The following is a 21,377-nucleotide window of genomic DNA, read 5'->3' as shown; positions in this document are numbered from 1 at the left end:
TATATATATATATATATATATATATATATATAGAAAGACCCACTCACATCTCTCACCTGTGAATGGAGGGAATAGCCAATCAGCTCTAACCTAATCGACTCCACCCAGGGGACTCGTATTATATAAATGATTGACCCCCCCCCCAATATTGACTGCTTTTGACGTTTGCATGTGGTACATGCTTGAGTGCCTCATTGGTATTCATTGCTGTCTACGCTATCACTGATGATGAATCGGTCTGGGAGCTGAGGGGAGTGGGTTGCATTGGGATTGTTGTGTGTGAACGTCTTTATAGTTATTGAGGAACTCTGGGAATGGTTCGAAACGGGGCTTCGCACTTACCTTGCGTAAGTATTTTTGGGTTGCTTTATGCAGCTACTTTGGCTGGAGGAGCATGGGAGGGGTCAATCATATATATATATATATATATATATATATATATATATATATATATATATATATATATATATATATATATATATATATATGAGCCTGGTGTTGGCGCAGTGGTTAGGGCAACGGCTTGGGATCCAAAAGGTCCTGAGTTCAAGCCCTGTTGGGCCACTGAATTAATACACCAGGGGGTTGACTCAGCCTGTCATCCTTCCGAGGTCGGCGAAATGAGTACCAGTATACTGGGCCGATGTATACCCCGGTTAAAATAGGTGTACCATATCCCTGTGTCGTAAGAGGTGACCAGGGTTGCGTCAGGAAGGGCATCCGGCGTAAAACATGTGCCAAATCACTATGCGGATCATACGGATGATCCGCTGTGGCGACCCCTAACGGGAGCAGCCGAAAGAAGAAGATATATATATATATATATATATATATATATATATATATATATATATATATATATATATATATATATATATATATATATATATATATATATATATAGTCACCTGATTCGGACCAGTGTCCAGATCCCAATCCTGATGATTCATTGTTATGGTCGGCCTTCAGTTGGATGAGGTCAAATCCTCTGCCCACACGATCACCAATTCAGCGATGGATTGTTAAGAGAGACCATATGCCGTCCGCCGGTAAAGACGATGAAGTATATCTTTACTTCAGTTTTCAGCATAGAGATAGCTCAAACAAGAATCTGACGCTCTGTCTAGATCGTCCGTTGAAAGAGGTTGGAAGCCCGAGGGGTGGCCTAGTCAATGCGGTTGTGGTTTTATTAAGCCGCCTGTGAGGTCATTTCATCAATTTCCCACGATCATGCTTTTTAACCATGCTGAGGTTAATAAACGAATAACAAACCGCCAACCAACCGACAAAAGTGAATTTAAGGAATCAGATTTAATAAATGTGGGAGGGGAGATTGGAGGAGAGAAAAGCACATATCAACACCAATTACAGAATCAATGTACAGTACTCCACTGTAGCAATATATTAGAAACTATTATGATTCCCCCGCACCCACGATAACTCGTTCAGCTTAAACGTTTACCTCAGCCATTCACTAGACAAATACCATGACAAAGTGGGGAATTCACAGAAAAAGATGATCGACAAACCCAGAGGGAGAGCCCGGCAAAGTGTGGAGGCAGTTTGGTCCTAGTTCTGGAGCGGGGCGACTGATCGTTCTGCACGCTGACCAAGGAAGTAAAAAGGGATGCAGCGGTGACGTTCGAAACAGTAGCCCTCTCTGCAGCCTCAGCGCATCCAGCAGCACCGAGGTGAAAACAAAACTCCTCTTCAGACCCCACGGAGCAATTCGTGTCTGCCTTATTCAATAATTTATCTTGGCCGTATCTGTGTGCGGTCTTCAGTTCTTTATCATTTGCCGATCTTTTATAATGGCCCCAGCGCGTGAACAACAAAGCTACTTGACCAACAGCTCCATTCACAAGCCATAACGGTTTGTCCACCTCCTGCGGTGATGCTCATTGCCAGCTTAGCGGCCTCAAAATTTTATATGACTATTTAATGAAAAGATAACAGAGGATGGAAGGATCACAATTAAATATGTCGGAACATGCTTCCAAACGTTGTGACAGTTACATCGAAATACCATACTCTTCTGCTAAACATTTAAAAATGAAATAATGACACTAAGTTACCCTCTTTATCCCCAAACACATTCCCACAACTACATGTGTGTATATACTGCATTATAATAAATACATACATACCCATGTTTTAGGGTGTTGCATTTCTCATTCTGAGACTTCTTTTTTGTGAACACCCTTGATCAAAAGATCAGTTTTCAATCCATCTCGGATATGATAAATATACACGTCCTTTTATTTGCTATCTAAACACAGACCTCACATATTTCAGTATTTCTACAACAGAATATTTATTTTCAATCTGTCATAGTGTTTATCATGATCTTGGAACACGCAACGCTTGTCTCGTTACGTTACAAAGTCATTTGTAAAGTGAAAATGAAGCATTACTGATTTGTATTGAAGGTGATTTTCCAACCTTTTTCCTGATTATCTTGTTGTACTGCCTTGCTCCCTTAGTGAATGGTCCATGCTGCAGAAGTATTGTTGTAACTGTTCCAAATGTGAGTTCTCCGATCCAAAAGATGCTAAATGCAGGTCCTTGGTAAGTGTTCTTTCCATGTTTCTATCTCGGTTTTAAATTGTGCATGTACTCTGAATTGTACTTCACCTCAAAGTTGCATAATTGTAATCGTAAAAGTGATTATTTTGTGATCACAATTGTAAAAACTGCACTTTATTTCAGCTCTTTTTTTTTAAAAATTCAATTTCCTTTTCCAAAGGTTGCTGTGTTATTTCTTGTCAACGTCCTCTGGTTTTACTGCTGGTTTGTTTTAAATATTCAGCTGTTTTGATGTGGAAATTTCTCTTCTCATGAATTGTGAGAACGCCACCATTTGGGTCCAAACGATGAACATAACAGGTCTGTCTGATATTCAAGTGTTTGGGTTATTCTGAAATATATGTATATATATATATATATATATATATATATATATATATATATATATATATATATATATATATATATATATATATATTTTAATCTTCTGCCCCCCCACCCCCCCTCCCACCTTCATGGGGTGGACCGGTCTATAAAATTGAGAAGTAAATTATTTTCCCAGTATTGACTGCAGTACAATCCTTCTGGGAAGTAGGGGGCTTTAGCTCTGCTAAACTCATGCACAATAGGTGAAGCCTAGGCAATTGTTTAGCCAGAAGTTTACATATTGTAATTATATATATATATATATATATATATATATATATATATATATATATATATATATATATATATATATATATATTATACAGTTGTGGCCAAAATATTCACACCTTTGCACTTTTTTCAAATAAGCCAGCAGAGACATGAATTTCACTGCCAAAGTAAGTGAATCTCTCCGTGACCTCAACATCTTCACCACAAACAGGTACAGACATGATAGCAGAACACAAGATGTCATTGAAAGCCTCGAACCGAGTTTTGACCCAGGAAAGCCATAATCCCAGTGGCTCCAACTCCTCATTCAGCACCTCGAGGGTCCCCAACAGAATATCTTGAGTCTCTGCAAAGATGACTTCATCATCTGCGAAATCAAGGTTAGAGATCTTGGCATTCCCAAACAATGCACCGCAGCTTGATCTCTCTGACATCCTCCTCAGAATCCAGTCCATACAAGTGCTGAAAAGTGTGGGGGCCAGTACACACCCCTGACAAACTCCAGTAACAACTGGAAATAAGTCAGAGATGGTATCACCACATCTTGCAGCACTCTCAGTACCAGAGTTGAGTTCAGACATCAGATCGATCAGTTTTGGTGGCACCCCACGAAGACCAAAAATCCTCCAGAGGACATCCCGTTTCACTGAATGGAACACTTTACAGAGATCAACATAGGCTGCAAGCAGCCCCTGCCGAAATTCTCGTCTGCATTCAGTGAGGACCTGAAGAGCAAGGATACGGTCAATCGTTGACCTCTTTGGTGTAAAGCCTGACTGCTCTGGACGCTGGTGCTCAAGCAGATGGTGGCGAACCCTATCAAGAATTATCCGAGCAAAGACCTTGCCCGGCACTGAGAGCAGCATCACCCCTCATTAGTTGTTGCAGTCTTGGGGATCACCCTTCCCTTTCCAGAGAGGGACAAGGCCCCTCTTCCAGTCAGTTGGGATGATGCCTGTGTTCCAAGCAGAGCACAGAACTGCATGCAACGACACGAGTACAGCATTTCCACCAGCCTTGAAGTTCAGCATGGATGCCACAGATCCCTGGAGCTTTACACCATTTCATCCGATTTTCCGCAGTCTGTTTCCACAAACGAAGGTGGATCACAGTTGATTGGAGTGTCAGCAATCAGGAGGGGAACACCCCTGACGTCCAACTCAACAGCTGGTGGATCAGCCTGGTACAGCTGCTCAAAGTAAATGGCACAGCGAACCTTCACTTCAGACTCTTCTGTCAAGAGCCTACCACCTTCTGCTCTAACTGCGGTCTGCCGAGGAATGAGCTTGGAGGAACGCAATGTGCGAATTCCCCTGCAAGCAGGACGAGAATCACTTGACCACAGGTGATGCTCTTTCCCCTCGGATGCCTCGCATAATCGACCTCCTCGTCCACCCTTAATGCATGTCCCATTTACCCCTCATCTCCCTGAACAGCTCAGTTCTGCCATTCAGCCTGGCCCTGCGACTCTGGGCAAATGGTATCCAATGTCCCTTGAGACAAAATTCTTCTTCGCTCTCTGGTCAGATCCAAGACATCCACCGGCCACATCAAGGGCGGTGGTCTTGAAGGCGCTCCACAACTCTTCAGAATTCACCAAAGTACCCATTGTTTTGTGTGTATTGTTTTGTCTGGCTTCCTTATTGAGACTGGTGCTGTAATTGGTCTTTATTTTGATTACAACAACCCCTTGGGTATGGTAACCATCAGAGCAACCAGACCAGTAGGAGGTGGAACCACACGCCATGATCTCACCATTATCCGGTCTCTGAACCTCAGAGAGTCCAAATGCTTGAACTCAGATGACAGAGACAGGTGATCATCCTCTCTTCGGGATAGGGCGACGGCGCGCGGCCCACCCACTCGGGGCTACATTGCATGGCAAAAACATCCGCAGTTTGTTTCTTTGTGAGCAGAATATCTCAAAAAGTTATGGATGTATTTGAATGAAACTTGGTGGACAGGTTGGGTGTGTGACATGGACGAATAGATTCGATTTTTGTGAATATCTGGATAATAAGGTTTAACAAGGACAAATGTGTCCAAGAGCTGTGTCATTCCACCAGTCAATCTTCTTGCTGTGCTAGCTTCCGGGACATCGGGTGCCCTCGGGGCATCGGGTGCCTCCAGGGCATCAGGTGCCCTCAGGGCATCAAGTGCCCCAGCGCATCAGGTACCTCCATGTAGCCTCCCTGCCTGCTTTACTCCCTATTCTCACCCCCAGAAAGGTTTTGTCTTCACCAGAAGAACAACAACAACAACAACGCAGAGCTCTCTTGGAGCCAGTGTTCGCTATGCAACGTGGCAAAAATTTTTTTTTTAACTGATTCTTAACCTCGGTGAACGAGTTGGGTGGGTGACGAGAACAAGCCGATTAGATCGTGATTAAGGTTCAGATCTGCAGATCCAGCCTATCAGTGGGATAAAAAACGTAAACTGTTCAGGCTGTTAGAGGTATGTGCTCGACCGAGTGCTGTTCTTTGTGGTTTTGAGAAATCTTATTCTGACTCATTTCGTTTCCACGGTTACATTTAACCATTTTTTCGAGCCATTTTATCTGTTGTGAAATTTCCCTTGACACGTGACGAGATTGAAAAACCAGAAATTCAACTAAACCGCTTTTGGTGGTTTCTCGCACTGTACCGTGTGCAGTTTCATTTTGATACTCATGCTGAAGGTTTCTTCGTTCGGTTTGTCCAAGAATATCATGATTGCAGACACCTGTCTTTGCTGACACTCAGTTATGCATCTTAACAACAATTTCTGATTATTTTGTTTTGAAGTGGAAGCATCTTTACACCATTCCTTGACATTTTATTTTGAGGGAAAACTTTAAACAAAAACAACCACCTTCCCTCTGCTCGATTTTGGGTTTCACATTTCACCTTGTGTCCACTCATTGTTTCCCTGTTTCTCTGGATAGCCATTCTGATAAATACTTGTAATGTTCTGCAAATATACTCTGGGACAACTCACTCTCATGAACTTCAGGTCTCCAAGTCAGACGTAAACTGTTCCGGGAAGATGATATTTCAAAGCTTGAGTATCCAAGGAAGTAAACTTTTCCTCGTTTACAGTATTTATTTGCTATTATCAACCAAGGAGGCCTTTTTGTGCCCAGTGCAGCAGTCATGCTCTGCTTTGTGGCCTTGGACTCTTGTCAGCACCCGGAGTGCAGGTTCAACTCAACCTTCCGCTTTCTGTGGTTTCACCGCTCCATGAGACTCGGAGACGCACAACTTGTGTTATGAACCGAACTGGTCTACATAGTAAAGGAAACCTTGAAATGGCAGGTTCGATCGAATCTCGGTGCGATGCAAGCACGAATACACACTGCACGGTTTTGCTTGTACGACGAGGAGCATTCAAAGCGTGGATAAGCGTGAAATCATAAGTGGATCTACTGAGTAAGAAAATGTTTCGATGTATTTATATTTTTTTGGCACTTTGTGATACTTTATTTTATTTTTGGTACATCTTGGACGACAGCAAGTGTCTCATTCATATGACCGTCTGAATGCTCCACGTGTGCGACTTAGTAACATTAGATGCTCCGTGTGATAACGTGCACGAACACTGTGCAACAAGGCGCAGTATACCGCAAAGCCACACCATGCTCAGGAGGTGAGGTCATGGGTAACGAGTACAAAGCAAATATCACAGCACATAACAACAAACCATACCCTATTCTCACAGTGGGTCGTAGTATATGCCAGCTTAGTGGGCACGACCGATCAGCGATGCACAATACATCATTGGTGCATCCACACGTATACGCCGTGCTGAAGTCTGCGTGAATGAACGAGTTGTCCTCATGTGAAGGCATGATGTGGATCACATGACCACTTTTTCCGCAGACAGCACGAGTCATGTTTGCCTCCTCGGGTAGCGAGCCCCGCTCGCCCGACAAATACTTACGCAACGTTCAAATATTTAATGCATATTGCTAATCCTTGGTCCCGGATCGATAAACTTCAACGCATCTATCTTCCATTCACACCCACTTTGGCTTTCCAGACTTCAAATTCACTCCTTTCTACTAACTCTTCTGTGTGAACACACCTTCATCAGTTCCTGCATAAATAGATGGCATCTAATGCGGTGCAATGATTAAACGAACACATCCAACCTCAAATTCCATTGATTTGTCCGCCATCTCAAGGTGGAAATTCGGTAAGTTTGGCGGCGTGCTTCGCATGATGGTTGCAATAATCTGAGCTGATATTATTTGTGATTTGCGAGTCTTGCTGTTTCACTTCAGCAGGCGTCCAATTGTAGTTGTGTACGGTCTGTGTATGTGTGTGTGCATCAGGTTAGGATTGCTGCACAAAGGATCTTTACCATCGGCATCAATGAGTACGACATTCTCAGCCCCTGCGCTGACGGTGCACCTGCCATGTAAGTAATGGTTGGTCCTCGACCCAAAAGCATTCAGTGTGGTTAAAATATTCACGATTAATTGTATTCCAGGTATCTGGTATAAATTTGCCAAATGCTTGAGGCTACAGACCAGTAAAGTCCTTCCAAGGTATAACAAAGGATGGTAAGATATCTCAGTTAGTGTTCACTCACCTGTCTTGTCTCCTCACAAATTTGTTCCCTCGTGGAGATGAATGCAAAATATAAAGTCCCAATGCAGTTCTCGCAGTGCATTGCATCTCAGAGTACGCCATCCTTCCGATGAGGATGTAAATCTGAATCTGAATGCCGCACCTCCATTTAGGTTGCAGATGCTCAACAGCAGGGGTAGTTTGGTCTATTACAGTTCTATCTATGGCTGTGCCCTTTCAAGAACCGTGGCACCACCGAAGGTGGTGGCAGGCAGAGATTACACTGGGCAGTTTGCTTTTGTTATTTCCAGCGGTAATTAAGGGCAGGAATCGGAATTTGATGGCATCGACACAAATGGCCTCCTATTTTTGAAAGGTCCCACGGAATCTTTACAGCTCCACAGACACAAACAGTTTTATTGCCATATGGAGCACACATGAATATCACAGAGCGACATTGGAATTCTTTGAATATGAAACTGTGCATCTGAAGTTAACATCCACCGGTGAATGCAAGCTGAGAGAGAGAGAGCACCCAGCACAATGTCCATCCAAAGGATGGCACACCTATTGATGCATCATGCGGCCTGCGAAGCATTTGGTTGGGAATCGAACCCACATTGTTCAGAGGAGAGTATACTATTTCTGAGCTATCCTGCTCAGCTCCCTGTGTGCTATTGCACTGTTCATTACAACAATATTGAATGGTCATGCTCTTTGAAAGGTGATTAAAGGTATTGACATATTTAAACAGGTGCATCAACTGACCACCTTTAGTATAGACAAACAGCTTTTCAAAGCTCAAGCGATGTGTGATTTCATAGCCTCATGTCATTGTTTCTTTTTTTGGAATGCATGTGGTCTGTAGGGATGAGAATGGTGAGGTCATACCATCACATTTCCCATCAATGCTCTTCAGGAAACATGCCTTCTCCCATGCTTGGCGGAAGGTGGGTGCTCGAGTTTCCGGCTTTCGTCCACACAGGCATTCCCCCCTCATCGTGGAGCTGTGTTGTATGCAGTGCATTTTGATAACAATTACTCACAATAATATTTTCCATTGTGTTCTGCGCAGAGTGGACAGATGAGAAATCGCTTGGGCCTAGACTCGCCCTGTACCAACACCAGCCGTATGGCCAGGTTCATGAACAACCCAGCCGTGCGCAAAGCTCTGCATATTGAACCGGGATTGCCAGCCTGGGTCGACTGCAGGTGAGCAGTCTTGCGGTTATTCATCAGGTAAACTCAGCAGATAACTGGAATTGCACTCAGTACAGCGCATACCTCCGCATAACTGAACGGTTTAGGTTTTGCACCCCACTGATAGGCCGGATCTGCATGTGTACCTTAACCAAAATCTAATCAGCTTGTTCTTGTCACATACCCGAGTCGTCCACCAGGTTTTGGTGTAATCCATCCAAAACGTTTTGAAATATTGTAATATACGTCATTTTTGGTCCTATCCCTCAATTGTGAAGAATCACTTAATAAAAAAAAATAATTAAAACTTCTTGTATCCAGATCCGGAATTTCACTAAAATCAAATCAATTTGTCTTTGTCACTCACCCAACCTGTCCACCAAGTTTCATCCCAATCGGTCCATAACTTTGATATATCCTGCTCACAGACAGACAGACAAACACAGAGGTGAAAACATCAACTCTGTCCACCTGCGGTGGCAGAGGTAATGAGATAGGGATGAGATGCGTTGGAGAAATGGGAAACAAGGGTCAGTCACCTCATAAAAGTGAGAGGGTTGAGAGTATCTTCCATGTTTGTGGAAAAGGGAATGTATTTGAGTCTTTTGAGCCACACATTCAAACAAACTCGCTTTAAGTGGTTTGTCATTCAATATTATCTGTCTCGGTAATATGATTGATCTTTGTTGGTCATCACGATGTACAAGTTCATTAGCAAGAATGCCAGCTATCCTGGATTCTCCAGATTTATTCCTGACTCGCAAATACCACCTGTCGCTTCGCTGGCGGGGATACTAAGGGTGGGGGGGGGGAGAAAAAGAGAGGGGTGTGGGAGCGAGGAGGGAGGGAGAATGAGGAGGGTGGGGGAAGGGAAGGCAGCAAGAGGTGAGAGGAAGGGAAGGCAGATGTGCGGTGGAGCGTTAATTACGATTCATACTGTTTCATCAAAATGATTCTGCATAGAATAACAGTGAAGATGGAAACAAAGTAATGTCTGAAATCCATTTTCTACCGGTCATACTATAAATACCACCCTGAGACAAACACCACCCGGATATGTCCAGAGATAAATGCAGTCCCGAAAACAAACACCACCCAGACATGTCCGGAGACAAACTCCCATCCGTACATAAACACCGCCCGGACACGTCCGGAGACAAACACTGCCCGGACGTTGTTGTTCATTCAATATAATCTGTCTCAGCAATGCATTTGATCGAAACGAGTTCATTAGCAAGAATGCCACCCATCCTGGATTCTCCAGATGTATTCTTGATTTTACACTCGTGTTTTGCAGTCCCTTGATAAAGGTTTAAAAATCCAACAAAACACTTCCCTTTTGAGCTTTCCAATGCCGATGTATTCAATTGGCTCCTCAATAATATATTAATCAATTGATTATGGTCTATGTATATCCATTTCAGCATCTCCTCTTTCGCTGCTTTTTTTTTCTCCAATTTATGGAACTGCCTTGCTGATTCTGTTCAATACCATTCTTCCCTCCAAGGCACGAAGCACTTCGTGTGAACCACCATCTCGTATCATCCCCCCCATTCTCACCTTCAATCTTTATTACTTCCCATAACTCCTCCTCCCCTTCTTTCCAACCCAACCCCATTACAATACTTGTTGGTTGCTCTGATTCCCCCCCCCCCCCGGTCTCCTCTTTCCTGTCTTTTCATCCCCTTGTGTCCAACTGTTGCCCCAGTGTCAGTTTGTTTTCTCACCCCCTGTATCTTCACTCTTCCATGAGCCTCAATATCGTAAAAAAGTGTAAATTAAGAAAAAAACAACTGTTTGAAAGGGTGGGATTTTAAGAGATTAAAAATCCTCCAACTCTGAGACTGTCATCATCATCTCCATCACAAGTGATGATGGGGGATCCTACACACATTTAGCTCGGCTGAGGATTTGGCAAAGGCATCATTGATGGAAGTGCGCCACTTTCCTGAAATGGTGTGTCAGGGTCGCCCAAGTCTCCCAGCCACAGCAGTGCAAGATAGACTGAGGCTTTGAACACCAGGAGCTTTGTCCCGGTGGAAATTCCGTCCCGCTCCCACACACAAGATTTGAGATAGTGGGAAACACCTCAAGCCCTGGCAATTCTACAATTAATTTAAACGTCAAGGTAGGCAACCTTCGACAGGGCTCCTCCTCGGTAGTTGAAGTGTGAAACTGACTTCAGCACACAATCACCGAGTGTAATGCAAGGAGTAGTGTCATGTTGCTAGTGGAGAACTACAATTTTATCGACACTGATATGTCATCTGCGTGGAGGAGTTCATCTATCGTGTCGGTCATGGTATGGCATGTGCCCATGCGGCAGAGATCAAATAGATTGACATCTATGCAGTGATATATGGTAATGCCGGTGTTTTGCTGGCTTAGCTTCACGTGACGGAGGACAAAACTAAAGAATGCAGAGTGAAGGAGCAGGGATACATTCTGCTTCAGACCCTTTGTTACATTGAAGGAATTGGTTGTTTCACCACCTACTGAGACCGAGCCCTTCATGCAATCATAGAAGTTTGAAATGATGTTGACAAGCTTGGGTGGAACACCAATCTTACTGAGGAGATGCCATATCAACTCACGATTAATCGTCAAATACTTTGACCAGGTCTACAAATATGACGTGAAACCATTGGTTCTGCTCGCACTTCTCTTATAGCTGGTTTGGGACAAACATCATGTCAGTAGTAGAGCGGCCACCTCGGAAACTACAATGGGCTTCAGGAAGGAAAGCTTCGATGGTTGGCCAGAGTTAGTTCAAAATGACTACGAAAGAGCTTGCTTATAACGGAAATGAGGGTAATGTCTCTATAGTTGCCACAAGTGAACCTGAATTTCTTCTTGTACAGCATAACGATGGAGCCATCCTTGAAATCTTGGACAGTTTCAGACTCCCTCAACAGCAAGAGTTTGTGGAAGTTTGTGTTGACTGCTTCTGCTGGGATAGCATTTGGGCCTCAGGCTTTGTTTAACATCGTCTGCGGAACCACCTTAGTCAGCTCAATTATGGAAGATACAGCCTCAACGTCAGCCTGGGGGATACTATCAATGATAGAGGAGAGTACTTTTGGGAGATGAGCTCATTATTCATTGTGCTGTTAAGCCTGGTGTTGGCTTTATGGGTAGGGTGGCTGGCTTGGGATGTTATGGTCGAGTTTGAGCTCTGTTGGCTGTTGAATACCAGGTGGGGATGACTCAGCCTGTCATCCTTCCGAGGTTGGTGAAATGAGTACCAGTGTATTGGTAGAGGGGAACGGCATCAGTGGCATAGTTACGTCCCAACAAAATGAGAGCTACATGCCAGCCTTGCACCATATATAACAAAAAGAAGATGGTGCTTTTTTTTTTTGGACACCCAGGATTGATTTTGCTGCAGTGTAGACTGTGGTCTTGAAATTCTGCCACTGTTCTTCCAGTGTGCTCTCTGTATTGGGGGTAGCATACAATGACTCGGAGATGGCTGCTGATGGCTCTTCTCTGGTGGCCGGGTTGTCCAGATGCTTCATGCTAAGCCGGTGTGGTGCTTTTGGTACCTGTGGTATGAAGACATATTAAAGTGTAATTTGAGACGTCTGCAGACAAGCTGGTGGTCGGTCCAACAATCGGCACTGTGACGCATGACCGAGTCTACTACATCGCTCTTGAAGTGTTGGCTTGCAATTATGTAGTCGATAGCCTGGTGTTGGCTTTACGGTTAAGTTGGCTGGCTTAAGATCTTAGGGTCTTGAGTTCAAGCCCCTGTTCGGCCGTTGAATTAACAACAGGTGGGCCTGTCATCCTTCTGAGGTCAGCAAAATGAGCACCAGCTTACTGGTAACAGGGATTATTGCATCAGTGGCACTGCTATGCCCCTAGAAAATGATGCAACCAAGCAGCAACAATCTGCATACGAATAAATAGAAATGTAGTTAATCATGAGCCAGCTTTTGGATTTAAGGTGCTTCCAGGTTCCTTTATGGATGTCATGGTGGGAGAAGAGCTTATTGGTGATAACCAATCCAAGACTGATGCAAAGTTGTTGCAGCATAAGGCCTTGATCATTGCACTCACCAAGTCTGTGATGGCCAATGACATTGGGCCAAGTGATGGTATCACAGTCGACCCCATTTTTGAAGTCACCCACAAGCAGGATGCGGTCACTCCTTGGAAGTTGAATCTGGGTGTCAGTGAGCGTGTGAGTATAAAAAACAAGTCTTCTCTTCCATAGGGTGCTTAAAGGTCATTGTGTAAACACTGATAGAGGTATGGTCAGGTATGAGAGCATGCACCAGAGCAGCAGGTCGCTGCATTCACTTTCTGCGGTACTCCGGGGGCCTAAGTCTGGCCATACCCCAGGCAGATGCCTGGCCCATCCCCATCTCCTTGAGATGCTGATCAACCTGCTGCAACCACGAGGCACGTGGTCGGCCCATTGGCCTCCTCCACTCACGAGGCTCCCTCGCTGTGAGAATCTAGTGAGCAGGATCGGCGTCAGGAAAACAAGCCACATGTCCATACAGCCGCAGCTGACGCTCACCGACTATGCAGGTAACCAATCTCATTTGAGTCTCTCTCAGCAACCACTTGTTGGACACAAAGTCCGACCAGCGATAGCCAAGGATTCTCCGAAGAGACCTGGAACCAAGTCTCTATCTCAGATCCCTGGTCAGAGTCCAAGTCTCACATCCATAGAGCAAGACTGGAAGCACCAAGGACCTGAAGACTCGGACTTTCGTCCTCCTGTACAGGTAGCGACAGCGCCACACCCCATGATTCAGTGAATCCATGACTCCCCAGGCCCGACCCAGATGTCTGTTGACTTGTGGCTCACAGCCGGCAGAGACATGAATTTCACTGCCAAAGTAAGTGAATCTCTCCGTGACCTCAACATCTTCACCACAAACAGGTACAGACATGATAGCAGCACACAAGATGTCATTGAAAGCCTCGAACTGAGTTTTGACCCAGGAAAGCCATAATCCCAGTGGCTCCAACTCCTCATTCAGCACATCGAGGGCCCCCCCCAAAGGATATTTAGAGTCTCTGCAAAGATGACTGCATCATCTGCGAAATCAGTCAGAGATCTTGGTATTCCCAAATGATCCACTGCAGCTTGATCTGTCTGACATCCTCCTCAGAATCCAGTCCGTACAAGTGCTGAAAAGTGTGGGGGCCAGTACACACCCCTGACTAACTCCAGTAACAACTGGAAATAAGTCAGTGATGGTATCAACACATCTCACAGCACATCTCATAGTTCAGACATCAGATCGAACAGTTTTGGTGGCACCCCACGAAGACCAAGAATCCTCCAGAGGGCATCCCGATTCACTGAAATAAACGCTTTGCAGAGATCAACATAGGCTGTAAGCAGCCCCTGCCGAAACTCTGCATTCGATGAGGACACGAAGAGCAAGGATACAGTCAATCGTTGACCTTTTTGGTGTAAAGTCTGACTGCTCTGGACGCTGCTGCTCAAGCAGGTGGTGGCAAACCCGATCAAGAATTATTCGAGCAAAGACCTTGCCCGGCACTGAAAGCAGCATCACCCCTTGGTAGTTGTTGGAATGATGCCTGTGTTCCTGGCAGGGCACAGAACTGCATGCAACGACATGAGTACAGCATTTCCACCAGCCTTGAGAAGTTCAGCATGGATGCTACAGATTCCCAGGGGCCTTACCACATTTCAAACAGTTCACCGCAGCCTGTGTTTCCACAATCGGAGGTGGACCACAATTTATTGGAGGATCAGCAATAGGGATTGCAACACCCCTGACATCCAACTCGGCAGCATGTGTATCAGTCTGCTACAGCCGCTCAAAGTAACCGGCCCAGCGGGCCTTCACTTCGGACTCCTCTGTCAAGAGCCTACCACCCTCTGCTCCAACTGCAGTACATCGAGGGACGGGCTTGGATGAACGCAATGCATGAATTCCCCTGAAAGCAGGATGAGAATCACTTGACCAGAGGTGATGCTCTACCCCCTCGGATTCCTTGAACTTTGGCTTCCTTGTCCAGCCTTGGTGCATGTAGTTTTACATCTCGGCTTCCTGAACAGCTCAGGTCAGGTAGGTCAGGTATGGGAGCATGTGCCAGAACAGCGCGTCGCTGCGTCCACTTTCCGCCGGTACTCCAGGGGCCTCCGTCTGGCCATCCCCCAGGCAGATGCCAGGCCCATCCCCATCTCCTTGAGATGATGGTCAACCTGCTGTAACCATGAGGCACGTGGTCGGCCCACTGGCCTCCTCCACTCATGAGACTCCCTCGCTGAGAGAATCTGGTGAGCAGGATCAGCGTCAGGAAAACGAGCCACATGTCCATACAGTCGCAACTGACGCTCACGGACTATGCAGGTAACAAATCTCATCCGAGTCTCTCTCAGCAACCGCTCGTTGGACACAAAATCCGACCAGCGATAGCCAAGGATTCTCCAAAGAGACCTGGTACCAAAGGAATTAAGTCTCCGTCTCAGATCCTTGGTCAAAGTCCAAGTCTCGCACCCATAGAGCAAGACTGGAAGTACCAAGGACCTGAAGACTCGGACTTTCGTCCTCCCGCACAGGTACCGGCAGCGCCACACCCCATGATCCAGTGAATCCATGACTCCCCAGGCCCGACCCAGACGTCTATTGACCTCCGGCTCACAACCTGCGGAGACATGAATATCACTGCCAAGGTAAGTGAATCTATCCACGACCTCAACATCCTCACCACAAACAGACACAGACAGGACAGCAGCATCCAAGATGTCACCGAAAGCCTGGATCTTTGTTTTGACCCAAGAAATCCGTAATCCCAACGGCTCCGACTCCTCATTCAGCACCTCGAGGGCCCCCAAGAGGATGTCTAAAGTCTCCGCAAAGATGACTGCATCATCTGCAAAATCAAGGTCCGAGATCTTGACATTGCCAAACGATGCACCGCAACTTGATCTCTCCGACATCCTCCCAAAAATCCAGTCCATACAAGTGCTGAAAAGTGTGGGGGCAAGTACACATCCCTGACGAACTCCAGTAACAACTGGAAATAAGTCAGAGGCGGTACCACCACACTTCACAGCACTCTCAGTACCAGAGTAGAGTTCAGACATCAGATCGATCGGTTTCGGTGGCACCCCACGAAGACCAAGAATCCTCCAGAGGACATCCCGATTCACTGAATCGAACGCTTTACAGAGATCAACATAGGCTGCAAGCAGCCCCTGCCGAAACTCTCGTCTGCGTTCGGTGAGTACACGAAGTGCAAGGATACGGTCAATCGTTGACCTCTTTGGTAAAGCCTGACTGCTCTGGACGCTGGTGCTCAAGCAGATGGTGGCGAACCCTATCAAGAATTATCCGAGCAAAGACCTTGCCCGGCACTGAGAGCAGCGTCACCCCTCGGTAGTTGTTGCAGTCTTGGCGATCACCCTTCCCTTTCCAGAGAGGGACAACAAGGCCCCTCTTCCAGTCAGTTGGGATGATGCCTGTGTTCCAGGCAGAGCACAAAACTGCATGCAACGACACGAGTGCAGTATTTCCACCAGCCTTGAGAAGTTCGGCATGGATGCCACAGATCCCTGGAGCTTTGCCCCGTTTCAACTGGTTCACCGCAGCCCGTGTTTCCACAAGCGATGGTGGACCACAGTTGATTCGAGGGTCAGCAACAGGGATTGTAACACCCTTGACGTCCAACTCGACAGCTGGGGGATCAGCCTGGTACAACCGCTCGAAGTAGCCGGCCCAGCGGGCCTTCACTTCAGACTCCTCTGTCAAGAGCCTACCACTCTCTGCTCGAACTGCAGTGCTCCGAGGGATGGGCTTGGATGAACGTAATGCGCGAATTCCCCTGTAAGCGGGACGAGAATCACCTGTCCACAGGTGATGCTCTACCCCCTCACAGATTCCTCGCACATAGGCCTCCTTGTCCACCCTCAGTGCACGTACAGTTTTACGCCTCAGCTCCCTGAACAGCTCAGCTCTGCCATTCAGCCTGGCCCTGCGACTCTGGTCAATGGTATCCAGTGTCCCTTGAGAGACAAAATTCTTCTTTGCCCTGCGGTGAACTCCAAGGCATCCACCGGCAACATCAAGGACGGTGGTCTTGAAGGTGTTCCACAACTCTTCAGGACCCCCCAAAGCACCCAGACCCCCCAAGTGTCCACTCAGCCTGTTCGCAAACTCCTCAGCTACTCTCTCATCCCTGAGCTTGGCAACATCCAGCCTCGGCTGGGATGGTACCATTCTCCAGGATTTAAGGTGCAGCTTTAGAGTTGCTACAACAAGCCTGTGGTCAGTATTGAGGAACTGAGCACTCCGGTAGACCCTGCAGTTCTGGATCATCCTCCAGCGACCGTCAATGAGGACATGGTCAATCTCCTTTGCCACACTGCCAGCGTTGGAATACCAAGTCCAGCGATGAGCTTGCGGGCGCTGAAACCATGAACCAGCCACCCTAAGTCCATGACTTCTTGCAAAGTCAAGGAACTTAGTGCAATTCTGGTTCATAGTTCCTGACCCATGGGGACCAACACACACCTCATAACCATCCCTATCAGTTCCAGTCGATGCATTGAAATCCCCCAAGACTAGAAGTGTATCTCGTCTGGGGCACTGATCAACCACAGACTCGAGTGTGGCGTAGAATGTGTCCTTCACGGTGAGATCACTCGCCTCAGTCGGAGCATAAATAGAGACCAGGGAAATGACACCTAAGGAGTGACGAATCCTTAATCTCATAATACGCTCGTTGACCGGTGTTACCTCAATTATCATTGGGGTCAGCTTATTGGACACAGCTACAGCAACTCCTTGGGTATGGTAACCATCAGAGCGACCAGACCAATAGTAGGTGTAACCACCCACCATTATCTCGCCACAATCCGGTCTCCGAACCTCAGAGAGAGCTGCAACCCCGATGTCCAAACGCTTGAGCTCAGATGATAACAGAGACAGGTGATCATCCTCTCTTAGGGATAGGACATTCCAGGCACCCACCCGAAGGGACCGCCTCAGGTTAACCCAAGGAGACCGCCGTCTGGTGGACGACACCAGCACCACTCCGACACACTCTCCCGCAATCTGACCCAGGGATGTTACCCGTGGTTTCCCTCCTATCAAAGATTGGGGGTCCCAGAAGGCTTTGCCCCCAATCCCATCATCCGGTGAGCTGCCCTGCGAAGGGAAGCTGCACAGGAGGAATACTCCCACGGAGTGGGTTTTCAGATTTTTTGCGTTTTTGCGTTTTGCGGAATGAAGCGTTTTACGGTGGCTGGAGTGCAAATCCTGCCACCAACCTCCTAATAAGAAGTAACCCAACTGCAGGAGGACGTCCGCAGACACAGTTGGGCACTAGATATGGATGGCCGTTGGCTCACAATTAGCTCCTCCGCCCTTTGACAGGTTTTGTTTTTAATCCTGCTGGGTGTCCATATCCAAACACCCTCCTCACCAGAAAACCTGGTGGGGGAGACGGTTTAGTCGCCGACAACCCGACCATGGAACAGGTTAGTACAGGTTTACATGGTACCTGTAGCAGGTCACAGATCGAACCTGACCTGACGAACCTGACCTGACTGAACAGCTCAGCTCTGCCATTAAGCCTGGCCCTGTGACTCTGGTCAATGAAATCCAGTGTCCCTTGAGAGACAAAATTCTTCTTCGCCATCCGGTGAGTTCCAAGACATCCACCAGCAACATCAAGGACAGTGGTCTCGAAGGCACTCCACAACTCTTCAGGATCTCCCAAAGCATCCAGACCCCCCAAATCTCCACTCGGCCTGTTTACAAACTCCTCAGATACCCTCTCATCCTTGAGCTTGCCATCATCCATCCTAGGCTGGGATGGTACCATTCTCATGCATTTTAGCTGCAACTTCAGAGTTTCTACAAGCCTGTGGTCGGTATTGAGGAACGGAGCACTCCAGTCGACCCTGCAGTTCTGGATCATCTTCCAGCAACCATCAACGAGCACATGGTCAATCTCCTTTGCCATACCGCCAGCGTTGAAATACCAAGTCCAGCGATGAGCCTGTGGGCACTGAAACTATAAACCAGTGACCCTAAGTCCATGACTTTTTTGCAAAGTCAAGGAACTTAGTGCTATTCTGGTTCACAGTTCCAGACCCATGGGGACCAACACGTGCCACGACCATCCCCATCAGTTCCAGTCGATGCATTGAAATTCCCCAAAACTGGAAGAGTATCTCGCTTGGGCACTGATCAATCACAGACTCGAGCGTGGCATGGAATGCATCCTTCACGGTGAGATCATTTGCCTCAGTTGGAGCATGCACAGAGACCAGGGAAATGACACCCAAGGAGTGACGAATCCTTCGTCTCATAATACCCTCGTTGACTGGAGTCAGCTTATTAGACACATCTACAGCAACTCCTTGGGCATGGTAACCATCAGAGTAACCAGACCAATAGTAGGTGTAACCACCACCCACCATGATCTCACGGCAATCCGGTCTCCGAACCTCAGAGAGTGCTGCAATACCGATGTCCAAATGATAACATAGACAGGTGATCTTCCTCAGGTTAACCAAGGAGACCACCATCTCGTGGTCGACACCTCAGCACCTCCCTGACACTCACTCCCACAATCTGACCTGGGAATGTTACCCCGTGGTTTCCCTCCGATCATCAAAGATTTGGGGGTCCCGAAGGCTTTGCCCCAATCCCGTCATCCGGTGAGCTGCCTTGCGGAGGGCAGCTGCACAAGAGGTACTCCCACGGAGTGGGTTTTCAGATTTTTAAAAAAAAATTATTTTGGTATGTTTTGTTGAACGAAGGGTTTTTCGGTGGCCGGAGTACAAATCCTGCCACTAACTTCCTTTTATAAAGTAACCCAACTGCAGGAAGACGTCCGCAGACACAGTTGGGCACGAGATATGGATGGCTGTTGGCTCACAAGGAGCTCCTTCGCTCTTTGACAGGTTTTGCTTTTCATCCTGCTGGGTGTCCATATCATACACCCTCCTCACCAAGAAATTTGGTGGGGGAGACGGTTTAGTCGCCGATAACACTGAACAACAAATTTCAAAATTTTTTTTTTACTGGAGATGTGTAAAGTGATTAAGACTAATTTGGGTACGCTGATTTCAAAAATCATAACCGTTTCGCTGTATCACGTCAGGATTTTCAGGAACAGAAATATTCCCATTGCCTAGAAGTCAGGATTTCAATGAAATTTACATATGTCTTTAACATGTCTATTTCGTACAATTGTTGTTAACTTGTGTTATATTTCTTTCTATCAGATAAAGATGAGTAGGCGTTCCTGTACCAATCATCCTGACAACTTCTGTTATGTCTGTGGTCGGTATACCAAAAAAGATCAACAGCGAAGTATATCTACAGCAGTGAAAATGAAGGCCGCCTACTTTCACTACTTCGGGTGTAAGGTTGGGGACCAAGAACAGAGCTGGGCACCACACATCTGCTGCACAAGCTGTCACACAACCTTGACTCAGTGGTTGGTGGGCAAGCGCGCGAGCATGCCATTTGCGGTGCCCATGATATGGCGTGAGCCGCAGAATCATCATGATGATTGTTATTTCTGCTGCACAAGCATCGCCGGCTTCAACAAGAAGAATAAAGGTCACATCAAGTACGCTGACTGCGTCTCTGCTCGTAAACCTGTGCCTCATGATGACGAGAACCCCGTTCCAACACCTCCAACTGATCAGAACATAGCTGTAAGCAGTGGTGAAGAGGATGGTGATGATGAACCTTTTGAACCCGACACTCAAGAATCACACCTTCTGAACCAGGGAGACTTAAATGATCTTGTAAGAGATCTCTCGCTGTCAAAGGCGAAGGCAGAGCTGCTTGGATCAAGGCTGCAGCAGTGGAATCTACTTGAACCTAACACCAAGATATCCTTGTTCAGAGCACGTCACAGAGACATGGCTGAGTTCTTTGAGATGGAAGACACGATGACATTCTGCAGTGACATCAACGGTCTGTTGAAAGAACTTGGGTGTGATCACGATCCTGCAGACTGGCGCCTCAAAACAGCTTGAAGGCTGTTTTGCTCCACAATGGCAACGAGAAACCATCAGTCCCACTGGCTCATGCGTTCGGCATGACAGAGACCTATGAGACTATGCGGCAGCTGCTTGATTCCATCAAGTACAATGACTTCAACTGGCACATCTGCGGAGACTTGAAAGTGGTGGCGCTGTTGTTAGGGCTGCAGTCAGGCTACACGAAATACATGTGCTTCCTTTGTCTCTGGGATAGCAGAGACGACAAGAATCACTGGACGAAGAAAGATTGGGAAGAGCGAAAAGAGCATGTACCTGGTCGACACAACGTGAAGCATGTCGCCCTTGTCGACCCAGCCAAGGTTTTCCTTCCACCACTCCACATAAAGCTCGGCTTGATGAAAAGTTTTGTACAGGCAATGGATCTGAATGGGCGTGGGTTTTTATACCTCAAGGAAAAGTTTGGCAACACCTTGTCGGAG

General features: G+C 46.7%; 1 protein-coding gene across 1 annotated transcript in view; it reads left to right on the top strand.

The window, feature by feature from the left end:
- LOC147016591 (lysosomal protective protein-like) overlaps positions 1–21,377 on the top strand; it is a 52,963-nt gene that overhangs the window by 25,848 nt on the left and 5,738 nt on the right. Inside the window, exons 8-11 of the mRNA XM_085845403.1 lie at positions 2,484–2,568; positions 7,496–7,581; positions 8,602–8,683; positions 8,809–8,945. Coding sequence (XP_085701529.1) covers positions 2,484–2,568; positions 7,496–7,581; positions 8,602–8,683; positions 8,809–8,945 — 390 coding nt within the window. The remainder of the gene's footprint in view (positions 1–2,483; positions 2,569–7,495; positions 7,582–8,601; positions 8,684–8,808; positions 8,946–21,377) is intronic.

This window comes from Eptatretus burgeri, chromosome 11 (genome assembly GCF_056783735.1).
Source record: "Eptatretus burgeri isolate ZD-2024b chromosome 11, Ebu_testis_v1, whole genome shotgun sequence".
NCBI lineage: Eukaryota > Metazoa > Chordata > Myxini > Myxiniformes > Myxinidae > Eptatretus > Eptatretus burgeri.
Note: the sequence above shows the minus strand (reverse complement) of the source record. Positions and strands in the feature narration are given on the sequence as shown.